General features: G+C 53.4%; 6 protein-coding genes across 6 annotated transcripts; 4 read left to right on the forward strand and 2 right to left on the reverse strand.

Moving 5' to 3' along the window:
* Window positions 1-240: 240 nt before the first annotated feature.
* On the forward strand, window positions 241-6,507 carry Z517_00830 (uncharacterized protein; the record flags this gene model as incomplete). The annotated part of the gene is made up of 1 exon (XM_013433794.1): window positions 241-6,507. The coding sequence occupies one exon, from the start codon at window positions 241-243 to the stop codon at window positions 6,505-6,507; it is 6,267 nt and encodes a 2,088-aa protein (XP_013289248.1).
* Window positions 6,508-8,096: 1,589 nt separating this feature from the next.
* Window positions 8,097-10,791, forward strand: Z517_00831 (uncharacterized protein; the record flags this gene model as incomplete). The annotated part of the gene is made up of 2 exons (XM_013433795.1): window positions 8,097-8,124; window positions 8,177-10,791. 2 exons carry the CDS (start codon window positions 8,097-8,099, stop codon window positions 10,789-10,791), a joined length of 2,643 nt encoding a protein of 880 aa, XP_013289249.1.
* A 93-nt stretch (window positions 10,792-10,884) lies between these two features.
* Window positions 10,885-14,087, forward strand: Z517_00832 (uncharacterized protein; the record flags this gene model as incomplete). Its single annotated transcript, XM_013433796.1, has 2 exons — window positions 10,885-11,306; window positions 11,363-14,087. 2 exons carry the CDS (start codon window positions 10,885-10,887, stop codon window positions 14,085-14,087), a joined length of 3,147 nt encoding a protein of 1,048 aa, XP_013289250.1.
* A 118-nt stretch (window positions 14,088-14,205) lies between these two features.
* On the reverse strand, window positions 14,206-16,341 carry Z517_00833 (uncharacterized protein; the record flags this gene model as incomplete). Its single annotated transcript, XM_013433797.1, has 1 exon — window positions 14,206-16,341. The coding sequence occupies one exon, from the start codon at window positions 16,339-16,341 to the stop codon at window positions 14,206-14,208; it is 2,136 nt and encodes a 711-aa protein (XP_013289251.1).
* A 1,666-nt stretch (window positions 16,342-18,007) lies between these two features.
* Window positions 18,008-20,518, reverse strand: Z517_00834 (uncharacterized protein; the record flags this gene model as incomplete). The annotated part of the gene is made up of 3 exons (XM_013433798.1): window positions 18,008-19,021; window positions 19,100-20,175; window positions 20,242-20,518. The coding sequence occupies 3 exons, from the start codon at window positions 20,516-20,518 to the stop codon at window positions 18,008-18,010; spliced, it is 2,367 nt and encodes a 788-aa protein (XP_013289252.1).
* A 577-nt stretch (window positions 20,519-21,095) lies between these two features.
* On the forward strand, window positions 21,096-24,044 carry Z517_00835 (uncharacterized protein; the record flags this gene model as incomplete). The annotated part of the gene is made up of 6 exons (XM_013433799.1): window positions 21,096-21,129; window positions 21,184-21,378; window positions 21,431-21,855; window positions 21,912-22,368; window positions 22,432-22,457; window positions 22,515-24,044. The coding sequence occupies 6 exons, from the start codon at window positions 21,096-21,098 to the stop codon at window positions 24,042-24,044; spliced, it is 2,667 nt and encodes an 888-aa protein (XP_013289253.1).
* Window positions 24,045-24,127: the final 83 nt, after the last annotated feature.

Consider the following 24,127-nt stretch of genomic DNA (forward strand, 5'->3'; position numbering starts at 1 on the left):
GCCTTCCATTGCTCCAGTGGCCACTTTGCCATTTCCTCAATAACTAATCCTATCGTGCTACCAGCTGTGTCTGTTCCTGCTCCAACATAATTTCTCGACTGACACTCCTTTCTATCTTCCTCACTCATTCCCTCAGGAACGCGCAAATTTTCAAGTGGCATTAGCTTGCTCACTTTGATAATACACACTACCTTACACTATCGCACGACATAGAAACATTCCATCTACACGGCAGCAACCATGTACTCCGGCGGTGCGACCGGCACTCACACTCCTCGATCATCCCAGAACCTCCGCCCTCTTATCCTCACTCATGGCTCTTTGGAGTACTCCTTCCTGATACCTACCGGTCTCCATTTCCAGGCATCTCAGCTGAAAGATGCGTTCAATGCATCACTCCCAGAACCCACAGATGAGCTCGCTCAAGATGACGAGCCTTCATCAAGTGCCGAGCTAGTCGCCCGCTACATTGGCTTCATTGCCGCTGAAGTCGATGATGACGAGGAGGCCGCTGGATTTGTTGAAGTGCTCAAGGTGGCTCTGAACGAGTTTGAGCGAGCTTTCATGCATGCGAATGATGTACATGCTTTGGCTGCAACCCTGCCCGGGATTACGGCGAAGAAAAATCTTTTGGTTCAGTGTTACTACGCTGGTCGTGCGGCAGTGGCACGGCCTATCAAACCCCACGACTCGGCTCTGCTTCGGGCAGCAGATGATGAGGAGGCCAGCATTTTTACCGTCTTTGGCGGCCAGGGAAACATTGAAGAATATTTTGAGGAGCTGCGCGAGGTCTATACCACATATCCATCGTTCACCAAAGATCTGATTGAATCCTCGGCCGAGCTGCTGCAGACATTGGCTAGAAGTCCAAAGGCGGACAAGTTTTATACCAAAGGCCTCGACATACTAAGCTGGCTCGCCGACAAGGAAACACAGCCTGACACCGATTACTTGGTCTCTGCGCCCGTCAGCTTACCTTTGATCGGACTGGTCCAGCTTGCCCACTATCAGGTGACCTGCAAAGTCCTTGGGAAGACGCCTGGTGAGGTCAATGAACGGTTCAATGGCACCACAGGCCACTCTCAGGGTGTAGTCACCGCTGCGGCTATTGCCACTGCAACTTCGTGGGAAAGCTTTGCAAGAGCGGCCAGAGATGCCATCACCATGCTCTTCTGGATCGGCATGCGGAGTCAGCAAGCCTACCCTCGCACAAGTATTGCGCCCTCGATCCTGCAAGATTCACTGGAAGCCGGGGAAGGCAATCCCACACCTATGCTTTCGGTGCGAGACCTGTCTAAGAAGCAACTCCAAGAGCACATCGACGCCACCAACGAGCATTTGCCCAAAGATCGACATATTGCCATTTCTCTGGTAAACAGTGCCCGTAACTTCGTCGTGACCGGTGCTCCAATCTCTCTGCATGGTCTCAATCTTCGACTACGGAAGGTCAAGGCTCCCACTGGTCTAGACCAAAACCGCATTCCCTTCACGGAGCGTAAGGTGCGCTTTGTCAACCGGTTCCTACCAATTACCGCTCCCTTCCATAGCCCCCTGTTAAGTGAGGCATACAAGCAGATCCTCGAGGACTTGGCCGACACTAAGATTCCCGCGTCTCGTTTGACTATTCCCGTGTACGACACAAACACTGGTGAGGATCTTCGCGCCCAGCAAGACAGGGATGTGGTCCCGGATCTTGTGCGTATGATCACCCAGGATCCAGTTCACTGGGAGCAGGCTACAGTCTTTGAAGGCGCCTCCCACATTATCGATTTTGGCCCAGGAGGGATTTCAGGCCTTGGAGTTCTCACCAACCGCAACAAAGATGGCACCGGAGTGCGCGTGATTTTGGCAGGTGCCATGGATGGGACCAACACGGAAGTTGGGTACAAGCCCGAACTCTTCGACCGCGACGAGGAACATGCCGTGAAATATGCGACCAACTGGGTCAAGGAACATGGACCCAGACTTGTCAAAACTTCCGTTGGTCAAACCTACGTAGACACCAAGATGTCGCGCTTGCTGGGTGTGCCGCCTTTGATGGTTGCTGGCATGACTCCCTGCACTGTGCCGTGGGACTTCGTTGCCGCGACCATGAATGCCGGCTACCACATTGAATTGGCTGGTGGCGGTTACTACAATGCGAAGAGTATGACTGAAGCATTGAACAAGATTGAGAAGGCAATTCCACCTGGCCGAGGCATTACAGTCAACTTGATCTATGTCAATCCCCGTGCTATGGGCTGGCAAATCCCGCTTCTCGCCCAGCTCCGTGCTGACGGTGTGCCCATCGAAGGCTTGACTATCGGTGCAGGTGTGCCATCGATCGAGGTTGCTCAAGAATACATCGATACCCTCGGGATCAAGCACATTGCCTTCAAGCCTGGGTCTATGGACGCCATCCAGCAAGTCATTAACATCGCCAAAGCCAATCCAACATTCCCTGTCATTCTGCAATGGACTGGTGGACGCGGTGGTGGCCATCACTCTTTCGAAGATTTCCATCAGCCAATCATCCAGATGTACGGCCGTATTCGAAAATGCCAGAATATTATCCTGGTGGCAGGTAGCGGTTTTGGCGGATCTGAAGACACTTATCCGTATCTGACCGGTACATGGTCGCGCAAATTCGGCTATCCGCCGATGCCTTTTGATGGTATCCTCTTTGGCAGTCGCATGATGACGGCGAAGGAGGCCCATACTTCTTTCAATGCGAAGAAGGCCATTGCTGAAGCCGAAGGTGTTGATGACTCCGACTGGGAGAAGACATACAAAGGAGCCGCTGGCGGTGTTATCACTGTCCGATCGGAGATGGGCGAGCCAATTCACAAGCTTGCGACTCGCGGTGTCAAATTCTGGGCGGAGATGGATCAGAAGATCTTTAGCCTGGATAAAAAGAAGCGCGTCGCAGAGCTTAAGAAGCAACGCGAGTACATCATCAAGAAGCTGAACGACGACTTCCAGAAAGTTTGGTTCGGCAAGAATTCTGGAGGTGAGACAGTCGACCTTGAGGACATGACCTATGCCGAAGTGATTCGACGTATGGTCGAACTTATGTACGTGAAGCATCAATCCCGGTGGATCGAGGTCACGCTTCGTAATCTCACTGTCGATTTCATCCGGCGAGTCGAGGAACGTTTTACTGTCGGCTCGGGAAAACCCTCCCTCATCCAGAGCTACGCAGAATTCGAGAACCCGTTCCCTGTTGTGGACAAGGTTCTAGCCGCATATCCCGAGGCTGAAACTCAGTTGATCAATGCGCAGGACGTCCAGCACTTCCTGCTCTTGTGCCAGCGACGCGGTCAAAAGCCTGTGCCATTTGTTCCCTCTCTCGACGAAAACTTTGAGTTCTGGTTCAAGAAGGATTCTCTCTGGCAATCCGAGGATCTTGATGCTGTGGTTGATCAGGATGTTGGCAGGACCTGCATCTTACAAGGACCCATGGCTGCCAAATACTCAACCAAGGTCGATGAGCCCATCAAAGAAATTCTGGACGGCATTCACCACGACCACATCAGAGGACTGATCCAAGATTTCTATGGTGGACGTGATTCTGCCGTTCCTGTCATCGAGTATTTTGGTGGGAAGATCATCACTTCTGCGGAGAGCGTGGTGGAGCTGGATGGTGTCACTGTCATCCCCGATGGGTCACGGACCACGTACAGGCTCTCAACTTCGCCATCTGCTACACTGCCCGATGCTGATGCTTGGATTCAGCTTCTCGCTGGGAAAAACTACTCATGGCGACATGCCTTCTTTACAGCCGATGTTTTTGTACAAGGTGCTCGCTATCAGAACAATCCTATCAGACGCATCTTAGCTCCGACGCGTGGCATGACCGTCGAAATCGCTCATCCAAAGGACCCTTACAAGACCACGATCGTCGTCAAGGAGCCCAGCCAATCTGGAAAGTTGGTCAGGACGCTCGATATTAGTCTGTTCGGCAAGAATGAGATCCTAATGAATATGTGGGAAGAAAGGACAGCAGAAGGAGAGCCCGTTGCCCTTCCTTTCAAATTTATTTACCATCCGGAAACTGGCTATGCGCCAATTCATGAAGTCATGGATGGTCGCAACGACCGCATCAAGGAGTTCTACTACCGGGTTTGGTTTGGCGAGAAGGATGTGCCATTTGACACCCCTACCACGAACGTCTTCGATGGGGGCAGGGCGACTATTGTAACTCAAGACGTTGCCGACTTTGTCCACGCAGTTGGAAATACTGGTGAAGCCTTCGTCGACCGCCCTGGTAAGGAAGTCTTTGCACCCATGGACTTTGCTATTGTGGTTGGGTGGAAGGCTATCACGAAACCAATTTTCCCTCGCGCGATCGACGGTGACCTTCTCAAGCTCGTCCACCTGTCGAATGGCTTCCGCATGCTTCCTGGCGCTGAACCCTTGAAGGTCGGTGATGAGCTTCACACCTCTGCCCGCATCAACGCGGTGCTCAATCAAGACTCTGGCAAAATGGTAGAGGTTTGCGGCACTATCACCCGCAGAGGACAGCCGGTGATGGAAGTTACCAGCCAATTCCTGTACAGGGGCACCTACGAGGATTACGAGAACACCTTCCAACGCAAACAGGAGACGCCAATGCAAGTTACACTGGCCACGTCAAAAGACATTGCTGTTCTTCGATCCAAGGAATGGTTTCACCTTGATGAGCCGGATATCGACCTGCTGGGACAAACTCTGACATTCCGTCTGTCAAGCCTCGTCCGCTTCAAGAACAAGTCCGTCTTCTCCAGCGTAGAGACTATGGGTCAGGTCGAACTGGAACTACCTACCAAGGAAATCATTCAAGTTGCATCCGTCGAGTATGAAGCGGGAGTCTCTCATGGCAATCCAGTGATTGACTACCTCCAGCGAAACGGCCAAACTATTGACCAACCTGTCAATTTTGAGAACGCAATCCCTCTCAGTGGCAAGACTCCTTTGACTCTGAGGGCGCCAGCTTCTAATGAGACCTATGCTCGCGTATCAGGCGACTACAATCCTATTCACGTGTCGCGGATATTTGCCAGCTACGCAAACCTTCCTGGTACAATCACTCATGGCATGTATTCCAGCGCTGCCGTCCGAAGCCTGGTGGAGACTTGGGCCGCAGAGAACCATATTGGACGTGTTCGAAGCTACCATGTCTCCTTGGTTGGCATGGTCCTCCCCAATGATGACTTGGAGGTCAAACTCGAGCACGTCGGCATGGTTGCTGGTCGAAAGATAATCAAGATTGAGACGACCAATAAAGAAACCGGCGACAAAGTTCTCCTTGCTGAAGCTGAAGTTGAGCAGCCTGTGTCGTCGTATGTGTTCACGGGTCAAGGCTCGCAAGAACAAGGCATGGGCATGGACCTCTACGCTCGCAGTCCCGTGGCCAAGGAAGTGTGGGACCGCGCCGATCGTCACTTCATGGATAACTACGGTCTCTCCATCATTAATATTGTCAAGAACAATCCCAAAGAATTGACCATCCATTTTGGTGGGCCACGTGGCAAAGCCATTCGACAAAACTACATGGCAATGACCTTCGAATCCATCAATGCTGACGGCTCTGTCAAATCCGAGAAGATCTTCAAGGAGATCAACGACAACACCTCGTCTTACACCTACCGCTCCCCCACCGGTTTGCTGTCTGCCACACAGTTCACGCAGCCAGCCTTGACACTGATGGAGAAGGCTGCGTTCGAAGACATGCGCTCCAAGGGCCTTGTCCAGCGTGACAGCAGCTTTGCTGGCCACTCGCTGGGAGAGTACTCCGCTCTCGCCTCGATCGCCGAAGTCATGCCCATTGAGAGCTTGGTGTCAGTCGTGTTTTACCGCGGGTTGACCATGCAAGTTGCCGTGGAGCGTGACGAGCAGGGACGAAGCAACTACTCTATGTGCGCCGTAAACCCGAGCCGTATCTCCAAGACGTTCAATGAACAGGCTTTACAATATGTCGTGGAGAACATTGCCGAGACCACTGACTGGCTGGTGGAGATTGTCAACTACAACGTTGCGAACATGCAATATGTGTGCGCTGGTGATCTGCGCGCGCTTGACTGCTTGACAAATGTGCTCAACGTCCTCAAGATGCAGAAGATTGACATCCAAGCCTTGATGCAACAGATGTCTCTGGACGATGTGAAGGCTCACCTGGTTGAGATCATTGGTGAATGTCGCAAGCGGACGGAGGCCAAGCCGCAGCCGATCGAGCTCGAACGCGGCTTTGCCGTTATTCCACTCAAGGGCATTGACGTTCCTTTCCACAGCACCTTTTTACGATCTGGCGTCAAACCGTTCCGTTCTTTCTTGCTGAAGAAGATCAACAAGACAAGCATAGACCCGGCCAAACTGGTTGGGAAATATATCCCCAATGTGACGGCGAGACCCTTTGAGATCTCCAAGGAATATTTTGAAGAGGTGTATCGACTGACCAACTCACCTCGTTTGGCGAAGATCTTGGAAGACTGGGATTCATATGAAAATGCAGGAGATTCAGGGGTGAGGCGCCTTTCTTCGGTGGCATAAGCATTCCAGCATGTATCCGTGCTCCTCGAAGGGGGGCGTTATCTGCATTTGCGGAGGTGTTTCCAAAATTGGAGCGATGATAGAAACATCAGGCGCCCGGTATAAGGGTTGAAAAGATTTGATATGGGACAGCATGGTTGAACTACAGCAGCATTAGATTTCCCTTTTTTTTTCCGTGTACAGATAGTAGCAGGGACGACAGGTCCAATGCAACCTTTAGAGATAATGAAAGCGGCATTCATTTCTCTCAATCAATTCCAGTGTTATTGTGTAAATTCTTTCACCTTCCGCTATAATTTTGCACCTATAATCGACAAGCCACAGTTGATTGAGGATTTGAATATATGTTGTGACAAATAGGCCAGCAACCGGTGCCGCGTATTGTGCGAGGCACTGTGGAGGTATCTCGAATGGACCACCGATTACTTGCAGGGAGGGATTGTTTTGTGGCCTCATTCGACGAGTGATATGTCTGTTCAAACACAAGGGGTCGACGACTCGAGATCTGAGGCTGAGATCGTGTTATCTCAGAACATGGGTTCTCATCTTCACCTGTAGAAGCGACGAATCAAATCCTTTGAACCTGCGACGTTGGTAGAGGAGATAGGTTCGATGAATGGTCTGGTGATGGGCGTGTCTTGACCCCTTTCTGGATCCTTTTTGTGTGAGTATTTGTGGTAGGTAGCGGCTCTTTGACTGGCACCCTCACCTCTCGGATCCCTCACTCAAATCTCATCCAAGAGTTTGAAGCGTTGGTCAGAGTGTGTCATGGATGAAACAAGACAAATACTCGTAGGTTGCATAAAGGCGGATGGAAGGTCTATCTCCCATTGGAGACGATTGCGGCTCTCCCAAGTATCAGTGCCGTGCCGTTGACGGGTACCTACATTACTCGTATACCTAGTGCACAGGGTGGCCAGTGGGCGAGGAGAGGCCGCTTATCAAATGACCCTATCCGCCTGTTCTCGGTAAGCGGCAGGTCCCCCGCCTGACTACAGGTTCTTGCTAGGCTGAGCCCTGGGCAGTGGGATCCACGAAACCCTTAAGTGGGTGCCTGACATCCCTCCACAACTTTGCCATCGTGGCCCCCGACTTCAATCACAGCTTCGATTCGACCACACATTTCTTCTGAATTTCCCTGCTCATTCGCAACGTCCGCTAATGCAGGCCGATTCCAGTCCTGGCATTTGATCCACGCCTCTTCTCCCGCATGGCTCAACCAGAACCCCCTTCCTGGCTTCGAATTGGCTCTTTGCAACCGTTACAATCACTGCCCCGGCTGCTCAACATTGCCTGGAGGCAACACTGCGTTGTCGAATGGTAAGGCTACCATGGGAGGCCATCAAACACGCCTGCGCCTGATCAACCGCAAAGTGGTAATGAACTTGACCCTGGCTGTGGACTGTTTTCTGTTTCGCTCATTGCTTCTGCACCCTTCTCTTAAAGTCTCCGTCTTGGTGACGCGCTCCTCGAAGGTATTGCGCTGTAGTAGCAAATGTCCGCGCAGGCACTTGCGCCATGAGTTGACATCCTAACCCACTCCAGCCAGCATTTGCTCAGGTCCCTCGTATGAGAGTATTCAGGCTCAGATGGATATCTCATTACTCGTTCGAGCTGGTACGTCTTTTCTACCCCTTGGGGAGACGCCGTCTCTAACCTCAGCTACTAGTCATCACCGCTTTCGACGACGCCACGAAACTGGTACAGCGCATTCGTGACCAAAGAACGAAGAACAATGGCACGCAATTACCAGAAGACGCAACCCGAGACCTCCTGGAATCTCTTGCCCTGGGGCCTGTTATTGTCCGTGGCCACTATGAACATGATCTCAAACGATTCGGGGAGCCTTATGCCTGCGGTGACATACAAGCACGAGAACAGCTGAAAGATGTCTTGATCAATTTACAAATGTCCCTGATCATCACCTTGAGGACAGTGTACATGGACGGGATCGAACTTGACTTTGTTGCCCTCCAGACTGCGTCAGACGATTGCCGAGTCAATGCTGGTGTTTGTCTGGGTCAACTGTCTCAGCGACTTTCGGATGCTATGAAAGCGCAGGCATTCTACCCTCAAACGTTGTCTTATTCGTCATCCTCTGGCTTGATGCCTCCTCTATCTCCATCGCTGGGCTATTCAAGCAGCCACAGCACCCACTCATCTATCGCCTTTCCAGCTCCAGGGACTCCTGACGCTTTGGCGGAGCAGCTTGGTCAGCTTCGCGTGTCGTCCTTGTCACATCATCCATCTGGAGAACGTACAATGTCGACTAGTTCTGGTGGCTCTCAAGAGAACTATCCACATTCTAAGTCCAAGACCGTTTATCGGCCAGCCGCCGCCAGATTTCATGTAAACGTACCGTCTATGGGAGTTCACAGGATTGACGAAGCCGATGACAGGAGTCTGCGACGAAGGTCATCCCAGGTTCTGCCATCGGATGACAACATCCTCTTGATGTTCCCTGCACCCGGTGGCCAGCCTGTATTGAACCCTCCAACAAGTGCACAAGAAATTGATCGAGACTCATATATCTCGACTGGGAGAAACAGCCACACACCTTCGTTACCTGATCTCTCTCAACCACCTAGCGATCGTCAAACTCAGGGTTCTAGAGTTCGCTTTGGCCCAGATGACTACGATGACTATGCTGCCCGAGGGGATGGTAGGCAGTTCAGCAATAGTACCATTTACGATATGTACCACCCAACGACTCCAGAAAAACAGGTTTCTACCTCTCATTCCTTGAGAGCGCGATCTTCCACCCACAGCAGCTTTGGGCATGTGCAATACCTGCAAGAAAATAGCAGGCCGCCAGCGCGAGAACCGAGATCACTTGGTGTTGGAAAGAAAGTAAATCGAAAAATCCTCTCTCAACGACCATTTCGTTCTCAAACAGACATTTCAACGGTATGGCGAGAATTGCGGTCCCGCTCGTCCGTCTCTGCGCCCATTTCAATTGAGCCAGCTCGAACACCACCACCCACCGGACCTCTCCCGCAGCCCCCAATCCCATCCCATTCTCAAACCGTGGCTCCGATATCTCCTTTGCTCGTTCCTGGTCGTGCCCCTTTGGTTCATACCGTGCCTTCGTCGACTGTTCCCTTGCTCGCTCCCCTGATAAATTCCATGCCCATCATCCTTCCGTCTTACCAAAACCTCCTCGGTTTTTGCAAGGGAGCATTTCGACTTCAAGCCGGCATGGAGCGCAAGGCGTTCACCATTGCCAACCGTCCTCACGGCTTGTCTGGAATGACCGCATACTGGCGCTGCGAGAAGTGCAGTTTTGAGGGACCTGTTTATCACACTGTCAACACCTCCAATGACAAAAAGAAGAAAGGAAAGCCTGAGAGAGTCTTTGATCCTAGAATTCGTGTTTCGGATGGTGGGGGTGTAAGGTATCGTTGGACGTTCCTGGCCAGATGCCATGTGTCTTTGAAGGGAATGCCACTTGGCGATACACCGTCTGGTAGGGACGGAAGTTTCGGGAGTTTCGGGTGCATCTTTTGCTGCGCGGAGGGCATGTATCGAGGATGGCTGGACATATCAGGGGCAGGTATGTCTGGAGCGAACGGCAGTACGAAATCGGGCAAAGGGAACAATCCTGCGGCAAAGACGAGGGACGTGGCAAAGGCAACGACACCTATCTTTGGCAACGTACAAAGCTTCATGCAACATCTCGAAGGCGTCCATCGGCACCAGGACGGCTGGCCGAACGCCGAGATGGTTGGTCGCTTCCACGTTGTGGTGGGCAGAACGGCACTGGCAGAAGAAACTGACTGGGAGTTGAATTTTGTTCCACCGCGAACAGGAATGTTCCAAGTGGATGCGCCTGGTTCTCGATCTGGCCAAACAGGCTTCATCTTAGAACTCGTTACACCCGACAGTCTCTCAGCCGTGTACCTCGTTCGTGGCGTTCCAGGACACTTCGAATCAGTGAAAAGTGTCTGTTTCCGATCCTATTCCTATCTTGAGAGATTTATATACTGGCTTGAATCTTTTGCCCAGCAGTCAAAGCGCAAGGCAATGCTTGGTAGATCACAGCCTCACCATATTGGTTCTACTGCTCCGAGTCTGCCTTGTGAAGTGCCAAGGCGCATGCACGTCGCTTATGCAAAGAGTTGGCGAATGGGCAGCAATTGTTCTAGGCACAAGGGCAGGTCTTTCCGATCTCATGTTGTTGTATCGCAACAACCAAGTCATATCCTCGACCCTCTGACGTCCTTTGAATGTTTCATATCGCAACAATCGACCGAACATCTCTTTATGTACATCCAGACTGTCTAGCGAAACAGCAGCCTGCCGTTCCCGTCCCAGGAAATATCGCTAGAGTCCGTCTTCTGCTTCAGCCGCACAGTTGTCCTACATCGCTTCGGCGCCATGGAGGCTGTGGCCACGCTAAGTCTCGTATGCAATATCCTTCAAGTGGTAGACTCATCGGTCAAGGCAGTGGAGATATGCAGCCAGTTCTACAAGTATGGTGCGACCATTGACATTGAAAACTTGAGTTACATCTGTGATCAACTGTCCCAAACCTCCGCTGCTCTTGGCAAGGCTCAGACGGTCTCTCAACTGTCCAGAAGTGACACTGGGCTGGTCGAAGTTGGCAAGAAGGTCCACGATGCGGCAGAGTCTCTCGGTAAAGAGCTCAACCATCTCAAAAGTGCTCCTGGGGCAGGCCGGAGAGTCGCAGTTAAGAAAACACTGACCCTGAAATGGCGAGCTACCCGCATCGATGGGCTAAAAGGGAGGCTTGAAGGACTTGTTCAGGTTCTGAACACCAAGATCCTTGTACATTTGAGGTCTGCCACAAGATCTAAAACCGAATGGAAGCTCACCACTAATGACTCTTTCACAGCGAAAGACTGAGTGTCACCATTCGCGACAATGGAGAAATCTTGAAGAAGTTAGACGATAGGCAAGAGAAGATTGCGCGAAGGATCGCAGAGGGTACCACGACTGTGGAGCAGCTTGTCTCATCAATGGGCGGCCAGACAAGAGCTCACGTCACTGAGGAGCATATTGTCACCAGAACCCGTATTCATGCTGTCGACGAGAAACTAGACAAACTTGTGGGCATTCAACATCACAAGGCCGGGTTTGACAAGTTTATGGAAAGCCTTCATTTTCCGGAGATTAATCTGCGACAAGACACTATCAAAGATGTTCATGAGAAGACGTTCGAATGGATATTCGAGAGACGCGATGATACACAGCAACGTTGGCACGATTTTCCCAAGTGGTTACAAAATGACCAACCGTTGCATTGGGTACTGGGTAAGCCCGGCAGTGGCAAATCCACATTCATGAACTTTCTCGTGCAAGATGGCAGGACGCTGGGTGCACTGGAATCTTCAGGCCAATCAACGATTGTGCTATCTTTCTTCTTCTGGGAAGCCGGTGTGGAGTTGCAGAAAAGCCGCGTCGGTCTTCTACGCTCTTTGATATATCAACTCCTCAAGGCTATCGACCAGCAAAAGGCACTCCGGGTGTGGTACGATATTGTCCAGCCTCACGTCCCAGCGCTGCCCACCATATGGACCAGTAAGCAGCTCCTTCGTCTCCTACAACTGATTGTACAGGCCGTGGATCAACGCTTCTGTTTCTTTCTTGATGGGCTCGACGAATTCCGAGACGATGTTGACGGGACTACGGCTATCAGGGCCATACAAGATGTCTTGAAGGATCAAAACCGCACAAAGCTGTGCATCTCCAGTCGACCACAGACCAGTCTGGATGCACTATATCAAGGATGCCCGAAGATTATCATGCAGGATCTCACAGAAACAGACATCAGAAGTTATATCGAAGATAACCTCACCGGGAGTCCGTTGACCAGTCACCTTGGTGGTACAAGCTCAATGCAGGCGTCTCAACTTGTGGATGAGGTCGTTGTAAGGGCTGATGGTGTGTTCCTTTGGGTCACTCTTGTTGTCAAATCATTGTTACGCGGCATCAAGAACGAGGACAACTGGGAAACCTTAATGGAACGTCTTGACCAGCTGCCGTCCGAGATCTTTGACCTCTACGCACACATGTGGAAAAGGATGGCAGACGATTATCCAATATACGCCAAGGAAGCTGCTCTTTATCTGAAAATCATCCAGTGTTTCGGGCAACAGAACCTCTTCCAAATGACCATCATGGCTGACGACCATCTGCGCGCCCACTTCTCCAAGTCAACAGCCACCTGGGGGATGGAACAATTTGAGATGGAGGTGGATCACAACAAAACAGAAAAAAGAATTGCCGTGTGTTGTGCTGGGTTCCTGGAGGTGTCATACAAGCCCCCTGATCACTTTCTCGAAAAAGAATTAGAAGTGCGGAAGACACGGCTTGAACAGAGCGCCCTGAAGCAACAGCCTCAAGTTCTTCAGCGTTTGTTGCAATACTATCGCTTGGAGATGACAACAACCGTTGACTTCGTGCACAGGACAGCTGCCGAATTTCTGCGTACCCCTACTGGCCAAGGATTGCTGCAAGCTCGGCTGTGTACGGAAGAAGAGCTAGTTGAGCGGTATCTCAGCTCAGCTCTCATCCTACATTTTCTTTCTCCGCCGGAGTCGCCCACGGTGACTGTGGACCAGATGTGGCCCTATTATCTGTCGCAAATGAAGTCTGATGCAGCCTCCGAATTCTTCTCGGAGCTGGAAGACGTCTTTAAGAAACTCTCCCACTGGCGTTGGTGGAATTTGGAGGACTTGGACAGTGGACCGTTCAGCCTTTCAAGTCGAAACTCCCGCAACGACCTAGACTACATCAAGACCTTCATTAAATTCTGTCCCCCTCAGTACGTGTTGAAGAAGCTTACTGAAGGAGGGCTCGCAGAAGACCGGGATTATCTCACCGAGTTACTTGAAATGTGGACTACCATTGATCAGCATGGATATGAAGATGATCTTTCTTTCCGGAACGCCCTACTTCTACTTCAACGCGGAGCTGACCCCAACAAGACGTGCCACTGGGATGTTGTAGTCAACCCGCCGCCCCTATGGTCAGTTGTCCTGTTCAAACTTGCATGGAAATACCAACCCCCAAGGTTGACAGACGTTATGACGGAGGTGCTGACGGCGCTGCTGAAAGCCGGCGTTGATCCCAACGCCAGTGTTATGCGTTGCGTCGACATTTTCATGTGGCAGGAAGGCCGAGCACGAACGATGTCTTCGCCTTTGATTTTGTTCAGATGGAGCGTTTGGGATATCGTCACAAACGCCTTCAGTGTCCCTGTCGATAGCATCAGCAGCCTCCTACGCAATGCAGGAGCGGTAAGCTCGGGGGAAAACCTCTTTTACACGTTCCGGAGGCTGTCATGGTGCGTGTATCCTACGCGGACTCTAAAAGGACGTCTCAACGACTTTATCGGTTTATTCCAAGCACCCAGCGATTTCAGCTATCGTGCGAATTATTTCAGCCTGGTCAATTTCCTAGATTCAAATGAAGCTGAGCCCTGTTTCTTCGACAATGGGCTGGAGGTATTCCATGCTGCCGGATGGACCGACGAAGAGATCCGCACAACCCCGGGACTTGAGATTCTATGGCAAGAACTTCAACATGAAACTGATGACTCCGGCGCCATCTCCTAGGAATCCTAGCTACGTAGGTAGCAAGGATAAGAGCATTTTACCTTACTATCTTCTGAACGACACAGAGCTATTCGGGGCTTGGTCGAGTATGTTACATATCAATGACCATTCAGCCAGTTCAGAGCAAGACCAGCGTCTCGCGCCAACGGTCTGCCGTGCTCCACACCCGGTCCGTCACGCAGAGCACCGTGCTTCGAACCACATACCCTTCCTTGCGCTTGATCATCATCGTCATGACCAGGACCTGGTTGCTGAGGCGGTGGAAACCCCTGGCGATGCCGAGAAACTCGCGTGGTCCGGAGGACTGGAGCTTTCCGCCTGACGCCGCTTCGGCGGGATAACAATCGGCAAAGAGCCCCGGGGCTGATTCGACATGTCGTTGTTCGTCGAGAGACCATGCATCTCCGCTGCTGGGTTTGATGTGCAATAACGCAACCTCTCCCGTGAAGGAGAGTGGTGGGCAGCCGCCAGCCCCGGGTGAGAATGTAGGGGGGAGGCCGGGTATGGGTTCGAGCTCCTCGATCCGCGCAAAGTCGGCTTGGAAGACGTCGAATTCGCGGAAGTAGACGGGCTCGGCGTCCCAGCTGGCCCAGGAGTAACTGGGAAACGCGAGGTTCGTGCGCTTCGCCAGCTGCAAGTGTCGCCACATGAGGGCGCCCGCGATACAGCCCCATTGCATGGGCATGCCGTGCCAGCCGGAGATGCCGTGGCTCTCGGCGATGGTGTTGATGCAGCCCTGGACGGCGCGGATCTTGTCGCTCTCCAGACTGAGGCGGCGGCGATGGTACAGCCGCATGACGTTGTTGAAGAGGCTCGAGATCCGCGGCTCCTCGAGAATCTGGCCGACTCCGGCGGGGAAGCCGAGCTCGTGGGTCTGGAAAACCCGCGTGGCCAGCCCGTTGCGGATGTGAGGACGGCACGAGCGCAGCGACTCACGACTAGTCCAGCGCGTGCAGCAGAAGAGCACCTCTTCGGCCGTGAAGATGAAGCATCGCGGCGACAGCCAGCCTTCCTGGAACGTCCACGCCCGAGTCCACCAGGCTGACCGTGTGATCAACTGCTTTGCAGGGAGGTGGTTTGTTGTAAACTCTATGCCCTGGAGGCGCACAGTTGGTCGGTCGTCCGTACGGGTTCCAGGGCGGACACCGGGGAGTCCAGCATTCGCGTCGTCCCCGGCCGCGGCGATGATGGTGACTTTGGCGTTCATGTAGATCGTGTGCATCCTGTCGATGAGGAAATCTTTCATGTCTTGATCGTCCTGGTCGATACAGAGAGAGTCAACCCACAGGAAGGGAATACCTAGCCCGCAGCAGAATTCGATCGCGTCTGAGATGGTCGAGGGGAGGTCCCGAGGGAGATCTGCACCGGGCTTCTGGTTTCCCCCGTTTGACGGGGCAATCTCTTTCAAGGATATATACTTGGGTTGAGCATCGCCCCAAACGTAGCTGAGGGTTGCATACTCTGCATTCTGATCGGCGAGGACAATTTTCCTCTCAACGGTGTCGATCAACCAGAAATGCTTCTCTGGAGCTGCGCTGGACTTGAACTCGCGCAACAAGCACTCTTCATGGTTCTGCAAGCACGAATCGAGCCAGGACCTCAACTCAGAGTACTCGACTTGCGGAGCAACGGTTCGTCCCCCCAGCGGTGCTCGCACCCGGTCTCCCAAACACGGAACAAGGCGCTTTTGGCACGTAATCGCCATGCCCTCGTCGGGGTTTCCGAAGGCCTGTCCACCGCTGTGAACGAGAATCTCGAGCCACGTGGCGGTAGGCTCGTCGAGGTAGTCTTTCCAGGCCATCATGGGCAAGTCCTGGAGATGTTCCATGTCGCCGCGGAAGCTTCTCAGGCTGACGATCACGTCGTCGGGCCCAAGCGTGTCAGTCCCGTATCTCCAGTGGTCAATCGGCGCGGGGACCCGATGGGAGTGCTCCTTGTACTCGAAGTGCTCGGGCTTGACCGCCTCGGGGGAGATGACTGGGGGGGTTTGATCGACGATCAGGCTGCAGAAGGGACAGTGGCTGGCACAGTCGCGGAGGTGGGAGAGGGTGCCGAGGTGGACTCCAGGACGCAGTTCTCCTGCGACATCCTCTGTCGCTGGGGCGAGGAGGGCATTCACATCCAGTGCCTCGCATACTGAACAGAGAGTGCCAGGGACAAGTTGGTTGTGTCGAGCCCGGCATTTTCGTTCAGGCAGGGTATAGGGGGGAACTGGCTTAGCCTCCTGAGGGGATCTGAGGGTTGAAGACTCCATGACGGGATTTTGCTGGTCAGCAGCGACCTATGAGCGACCTGCTTACCTAGTAGGTACCTATGTAGGGGAGTATCGGAGTATCGACATCTTCTCAAAAGGCCGCAAGATGCTCTTATAGCAAAATACTGAATGGTTGCCTTGTCACCTCCCAGCAGAGCTTCAGCCCCCTTGCCCGGGGAGTTTCGAACTTCGGCCAAGTTTGCCTGGCAGTGGGTCAAATTGCGGCTGAGTTTGTCTCGAGGAGCTTGGCTCAACATTACCAAAGTAACTTGTGCGTATCCATACCAAGAGCCGACCGAGTACATAGCACGAAACCAACAAGACACTTTGCTCGTGGTGTGGGCATCTCACCCTCTGACGCGACACAAGAAGAGATCCTCTTGACATGTTACATGCTACATGTTGTTGGGGCGGAGCTAGCTAGCCTCTGAATTGGGTTCCTACTATTCCTATTATCTCGGCGCTTGATCATGAAAGGGCAGGATAAGGAAGGTATACTGTAATCACAAGAGGACACAAAGACACAAAGACGGGTGCCTCCTGGATCTCGCCAGCGGGACGGATTGGGATGAGAATCGCCTAGGTAGTCCCCCCCCTCTCGAGTACTCCCTATAAAAGGGAATGAATGAACAAGCTCACTTAAAGATTACTTACCCGAGACTTAAAGAGGAAACCTACTTGGTACGGAGTACGAGAAGACCATGAACTGAAACTGAAATGAATTTGACTTGTACCAATTCGAGTCGCTCTCGCAGGAGATGGTTGTTGCCTTGGTAGATAGGTAGATAGATACCGCTCTCTACGAACGAAATATCTCGATGCTCGACTCGGGTCGCCAGCCAGCCTTCTGGGTGAGCTTTCTCGATGCTCTGTCACGGCCCTATTGCGACGGCCTCGCTCCCTTTCCCCTTTCTTTCCTGAGTGAAATGGCGACCTGGTGGCACATTTCGGAGTATATCTTCGCATGGCTTTATTCATCTTGTCGATCTTGTTGACGGGTCTCGGCCTTATCTTTGGGACCGATTGGACCGAGCAGCGTCTGTAATCGCCGGAAGGCTATAATCCAGAAATCCGAGTAAAATGGTCCAAGTTGAATGAAAGTTGCGTGCACCTCGTTCTTGACAGAGGTATCTCTCTCCTTGAAAAAGGAGTGACCATAAAACCACGCACCAAGGCACAATCACGAGAACAAGACAGTTGGAGACTGCCTGGAACCATTTGATGATAGGGGCCCGTGGCCCTACGACTGATGTGTCGAGGTACGCTGTCTTGACGACCGTTCCTTGGAATGATTGATACCCGGCTGCTGTCACCGTCATCGTCCTCGTCGCCGTCATCTCGACTCTCGTACCGGGTTGATAGAGAAAGCATTGCCGTCAATCCCTGGTTTTATTGGCTAGGGGGAAACCATGAAATTGATTTGTTTCTGTGGCTCTGCTTTTTATGACCCCCGAGACAACTTGAAGTTGAACACGGACCGAGTCCTTGACGTATCGCTTTCGCCGTCGCGGTCAAACCCACTGAAAACGCAGGAGTCGACCTTGGGACCCGGACTGGTTACTTGGACAAGGCGACTTGTGACTGTCAGGCGCGATGTCGTCTGTGATGATGGCATTCTCGTCGAGTATCACACTACCTTGATAGTGTGTATCGGCCAGCGAGACTGTCACGTCAGGAGCAGAATGGTCTGCGACTCCCGCAGGACGGTGCTCCACGAGACGTGCAACTCTCCCGCATCGCGTCGCCGCCACACTTCCTTCGCCACCATCTCTGCAGCCTCGGCGTTCTGGAACCCGGCCCAGGCCGCGTGCCTCATGCAGAGGATGGCTCGGCGACGAAGACTGTCGCCCAGCGCCTCACACGCGGCGATGAAGCTGGGCCACACGGTGACGCCCAGCCGCACGCCGGGGAAGAAGCACTGTTTGCTCTCGTGGTGCATTTCGAGGTTGCTGAGGATGCTCTCGACGTAGTGCTGCAGGATGATGGGGTTGGTGCCGCGCACGAACCGGAAGAAGTAGACCATCAGTGCGTGGTGCATGGCCGTCGCGATGTTGGATTTCATCGTCTGCGAAGGGTCCGGCATGCTCTCGGCAGAGCTGCAGCTCAGCAGGTCAAACGGGTTGTTGTTGTTGCTGTTGCTGTTGTTGTTGTTGTCGCCGCTCTCGGCGGGCCGTTGTGGTGTCTCCCAGTTGCAGATGTCTCGCTCCAGGGCCGCGGCCGCGTCGACCAGGCTCGCAGGCATGTAAGGCTGCGACGTGCCGTGGTGCTGCGGCGGGTCGACCTGGGCGACCATGTTGTTCGTCCGGGCGATCAGCTTCAGGATCGACGCCGGCATGCCGTAGAAGTCGTTGAAGGATTCCTCCTCGGGCCCGCTCAGTCCCAGGTCCGACCACGTCTCGTAGTTGGACGCGAGGGTCGTCGAGTAAGGGAAACTGTCCTCGGGGATCTTCTTGACGAGCTCGACCTCGTTGGCGAGCATGGGCTTCTTGCCCAGCGTGACGAGGTACTGGTCCCGCGTCTGGACGAAGGTGGTCTTTTCAATCACCCTGATGTAGGCGAATATTCGATGTAGTTGGAGTGCTTTCTTGGAAAAGGCCTCCTTCTTCCGACCGATCTTGTTGACAATCTCTTCGCATTGGAGGATGAAAAGTCGCGAGTCCCACGGATCACCACTGACGATCTATTTTCCACAACTATTAGCTCTCGAGTCTCTCCTAGAGGCTTGGAACATAAATGCAGGACAGAGGCGTAGACTCACCCCGGTACAGATCAGGTTCATGGCGCTCACAAAGAGCTCTTTGTATTTGATCTGTTCTGGTTGCTCGGTGGACATTGCTTGCAAACATTTGCGAAAGGCGGTCCGCGCAATCTCCCGAAACTTGAGGCCTTGCGAGTTCCAGTATTGCAAGTTCGTCGCCTGGTCGTCGGACGACAGGAGCTGCATCGTGTCCGGGCCGCTCACCGTGGCGGCAGGCTTGTAGAGAGTCGCGAGGTGGTAGCAGGTCAACGACAGGAGACTGTACAGGAGCGACACCCTGGCGAAGCCCGACTGGCCCATGATATCCAGTTCGCCATACGCGGTCATGGCGTAGGGCACGTGGATACTTTTCCAGGGGGCTTCGTTGTGCGGTAACCCAGAAAGAGAGGATATGACATGGTTCATGTAGTGAGATAGCAGGAATCGGACATTCGAGGGCACGTAGGGCGATCCATTGGACAGGGACGAGGCAGCAGGGTGTCCATATGTCGCGATGCCCGTAAATCGTGGCTGAGAAAGCTGGATGTCATCTTGAAAGGGTGTGCTGGTGCCCGGTATATTTGTACCTGTTTGCTGCATTTGAGCCACGGGCACGGTTTCAACGACCTGATAGGAAGATCCTTCCTTACCTTCAATCAGCGGCGTGTAGGCGGCGTTGGTGAAAGAATAATTGTAACTTGCTCCAGTAGGGGTTTCGGCAAATAGTGCTTGAGATCCCACACTGTTGTCCGACACGGACAACGACCAGTCAATGCCGTCCAGACATGCTGTCGCTGCTTCGCGATCGCCGTCGAGAGAAGACATGGACTCTGGCAGTTGAATGGTCATCTCCGACTGCTCTAGAGCTTCGACATTTTCAGCGACGGAGACGGAGACGGGGACGAGGGCGGGGACGAGTTGCAAGACAGAAAAGGGGCCCTTGGAGATTTGCCAGCCTTTCTTATCGACCCGCGAGTTCTTGGACTCCTTGACCTGTTCATCGAGGCGGTCGAGGACTTGGTCGAGGTGCTGTTGTGGGTTTTGGCCGGTTGAGAGATGCCGAACCAAGTCTTCGGAGAAGCGAGACCTCGAATGGGCTGACAGGAGAAGCAATCTTAGCTAGATGGACACGGGGATTATGTTCCAGGCCATCTAACACGTACCATCAAAGATCTCTGTTCGAGTGCGGCGCCCTTCTCCCCCCGCTGCTGCTCCCTCGGTCGTCGAGTTGCCTGGCGACGTCGAGTCAGGCTGTTCCGGATCCCAGACGGGCAGCCACTGGAGCTGGACTTGATAACCCCGACATTGCAGACCCAGCCGGACGCAGTTGTTACAGCTTGGACGATGTAAATCACATTTCACTTTGCGCGTCCGACACGTCAAGCAGCCTGTAAAGGTACGCGTCCGCGCCTTCGGGGCTGAACGGCGCGCTTGAGCCATTGATGTCGGGGGGGCATTGGGTATGGGGATTTCTTCAGAGTGAATGGAAAGAAAGAATGATTTTGGGTCCCTGGGAGGAGTTAAATTGGGAAAGGGAAGGCTTCGGCGACGAGGAGGACCCTCTGTCTTTGGCTTCATTGGTCGATACTTATCGCGTTGTTCTCCGGAATCCAGATTGTGGCGGCGGCGACCAGAGTTTCGGCAATGCTTCGCTTGGGTCGACGGGCAGCTTGCATTAGCAATGAATCTTATCCCGGCAACCAGGACTCGCAGGACCCTGTCTTCTTACTATCAGGTCATAGAAACAACTCCCGCGCCCCTCAGCCGCTCTTAGGATGGTTTGTTACAAGTTGATATGACTGTCCAAAACACATGGCCTCAAACCCTAATACTAGGACTTTACCATGGGCTTTAAGACGGCATTCGTGGCCGATTCAGGTCATGGGAGAAGGTTTAACAACGGGGCCCAAGTAAATCCGCCGGTCTGTATCTTGTAGTCCCTTTTTGTGTATCGGATTTGTACCTTGGGACGTTTCTTTTCCTTTTGGTGCAAGGGCGACGATGTTGTCCGAACAGGATGCATCCAAGCCACTCAGCCTTCTATCTCAGGGGTACGTATCAACTTCTTGCACGCTACTTCGGTGTACATGGTCTCTGATAAAAAGAACTTGACAGTGTCAAGCCCCTCAACTATAATATCCGAATCTTCAATATAGAATTCGGGGGAGAATGGACCTACGAAGGGCGGGTGGTGATCGATGCGGAAGCAACGGATCCTGCAAACCACGTCGTCATCAATGCCCGCGCCCTCGAGATATCTCGCGCTGAGGTGTCGTTCAATGACCTCAATAAATCTTCCTGTAAGTCTGCCGACTGATTTTGACATTGACACAATGACCGATAGTCACCCAGCGACATACTCGGCGACGTCAATAGTCCTGGGTGAAAAGTCTCAGCAGGCTCGCATATCATTCAAGGAAACCATCCCAAAGGGACCCTTGAGATTGGATGTCTCATTCAAAGGGAGCATCGATCATTCCATGGTCGGCTTTTGTCGTGCCAGATATGAGCCAGAGTCAGATACCAGCGCCGCGGGTGTCAAGGTCGGCAAGTATCACTGGCAATTAACCACCCACTTTGAGCCCTGCGATGCACGCAAGGCCTTTCCTTGTTTCGACGAGCCGCACTTGAAAGCGACCTTTGAGCTTGAACTGGAGATCCCCGCAGAGTTGACGGCGCTAAGCAACATGCCTGAGAAGTCGACGCGACTACTCGAGGGAGCTCAAACCGGCTTGAAGGCAGTGCGTTTCGAGAAGACGCCCATCATGAGCACCTACGTGAGTGAAGTAACCCTCCCAAGATATCTGGATTCAGTGCTGAAGGGGCCCATCAGCTACTGTGCTGGGCCGTAGGTGACTTTGAATACATCGAAGCCCTGACAAAGCGAGAACACGCGGGCACGAGGCTTCCCGTGAGGATCTACACGACCAAGGGACTGACCCAATACGCCCACTTTGCACTCCGGGATGCCTGCGACGCCCTCGACTTCTTCAGCGAGAGCTTTGGCGTCGACTACCCCCTCCCCAAGTGCGACCAGCTCGTCGTCCACGAGTTCATCGGCGGCGCCATGGAGAATTGGGGCTTGATCACCTACAAGCCGACCAAGATCCTGTTTGATCCGGCCACCTCGGACAACCGGCTCATGTCCAAGGCCTCGTATGTCATTGCACACGAACTGGCTCATCAGTGGTTCGGCAATCTGGTCACCATGAGCGGCTGGAATGAATTGTGGTTGAACGAGGGCTTTGCGACCTGGGCAGGCTACCTTGCCGTGGACCATCTTCATCCTGGTAAGGAGAACTTCTTATTTTCACCTTGTTGACTTTTTGGACTAATCAAACAATGTAATATAGATTGGAATATCTGGGGTCAATTTGTGGTAAGTTTTCCCGTCTATGGGGATGGTTCTGTTGTTCATTGTTTGACCACGACACAGGGCGAAGCACTGGAAGAAGCATTCACGCTGGACTCTCTGAATTCGACACATCCCATCGAGTCACAAATCCAAGGCAGCTCTCAAGTGCACCAGATGTTCGACAGCATTACATACTGCAAGGGCAGCGCCGTGATCCGCATGCTGGCCGCGCACATCGGCCAGGACGCCTTCCTGAACGGCATCGCCGCTTACCTCAAAAGCCGCATGTACCAGAACGCCACCTCCAACGACCTCTGGACAGCTCTGTCCGCGGCGTCGGGAGTAGATGTGGCGAACATCATGGATTCGTGGATCCATGAAGCCGGATTTCCCATTGTCACCGCAGCGCCGACTGCTGATGGACTTCACCTGAATCAAAAGCCCTTTCCCAGGCACGGCGTGCAGCAGAGGACTACGTGCTGGCACGTCCCTCTGGGACTGGAGGGGGAGACTTTGTCCACCGCAGATCATACCCTCACGACGGAGTCAGGCATTATCAAGCAGAACCTCTCTCTGGCAAAACTCAACAAGGATCACGCCGGCTTCTATCGCACTGACTATCCCCATAACCATCTTCTGTCGCTGACGCACCTCTCGTCAGGGATGTCCTCCGCCGACAAAGTCGGGATTATCACGGATATCACGTCGTTGGTTTTCGCCGGGGTGAGACCTGCGGGAGAGCTACTGTCGGTGATGAGCGAGCTCCGGCACGAGAAAGATTGCTTCGTGTGGTCACAGATACGAAAGGCTGCGGTCGCGGTTGTCTCCTCCGTGTCTGACGACCCGCAAGTCGTCAATGTTCTCAAGGCTCACATCCGACGCCTGATGGCGGGAGTCAAGTCTGAAATCACCTGGACCGGATGTGCGGACAGCTACGTCAAGGGCGAGCTGGAGAAGACTTTGATCCAGCTCGCCGCTTTCGCCGACGACGACGAGGTCATTGGTGAAGTCCAGCGGCGCTTCTCCCTGTGGCGGAACGGCGACAAGGACGCCATCAACCGCAACCTCCAAACGCCCATCTTCAACGTCTCCGTCGCCCGAGGCGGGGAAGAAGCATACCGGGCCGTCAAGGCCGAGTACTTCCGCAACGAGACCATCGATGGCCGCGAACTCTGCATCGCCGCGCTGGGGCGAACGAACCTCCCTGCCCTGACGCGCGACTACCTCGACATGACATTCCGGACCGAAGACCACGTCACGCTGCAAAACATCCACTTTGTCGGCATGGCCGTGGGCAACGGGCCCTGCGCCGAGGCCCTGTGGGAGTACGTCAAGGAGAACTGGGACGCCGTCTACGCGCGGCTGCGGATCAACAGCATCGTCTTTGAGTGGTTCGTCGACAACGCCCTCTCGGGCCTCGACAGCCTCGCGCTCGATGCCGACATTGCCCGCTTCTTCGCGGAGAAGGACCTGCCCGAGATGGCGCATCCGGTCGCCGTCGTGAGGGACAACATTGCGCGGAACGCGGCGTTTAAAGCGCGCGTGGGGCCCGAGGTGGTGCAGTGGTTGAAGGAGAATGGGCTGTTGGGAGCAGAGAGTTCGCGGTTATAGACGACGAGGATCGATTTGCTTTCGGGAGTTGCAAGCCGTTTCAATCGACGGGTGGGTTGCACGAACAGACAGATTGTCGTTTG

This window comes from Fonsecaea pedrosoi (genome assembly GCF_000835455.1).
Source record: "Fonsecaea pedrosoi CBS 271.37 unplaced genomic scaffold supercont1.1, whole genome shotgun sequence".
NCBI lineage: Eukaryota > Fungi > Ascomycota > Eurotiomycetes > Chaetothyriales > Herpotrichiellaceae > Fonsecaea > Fonsecaea pedrosoi.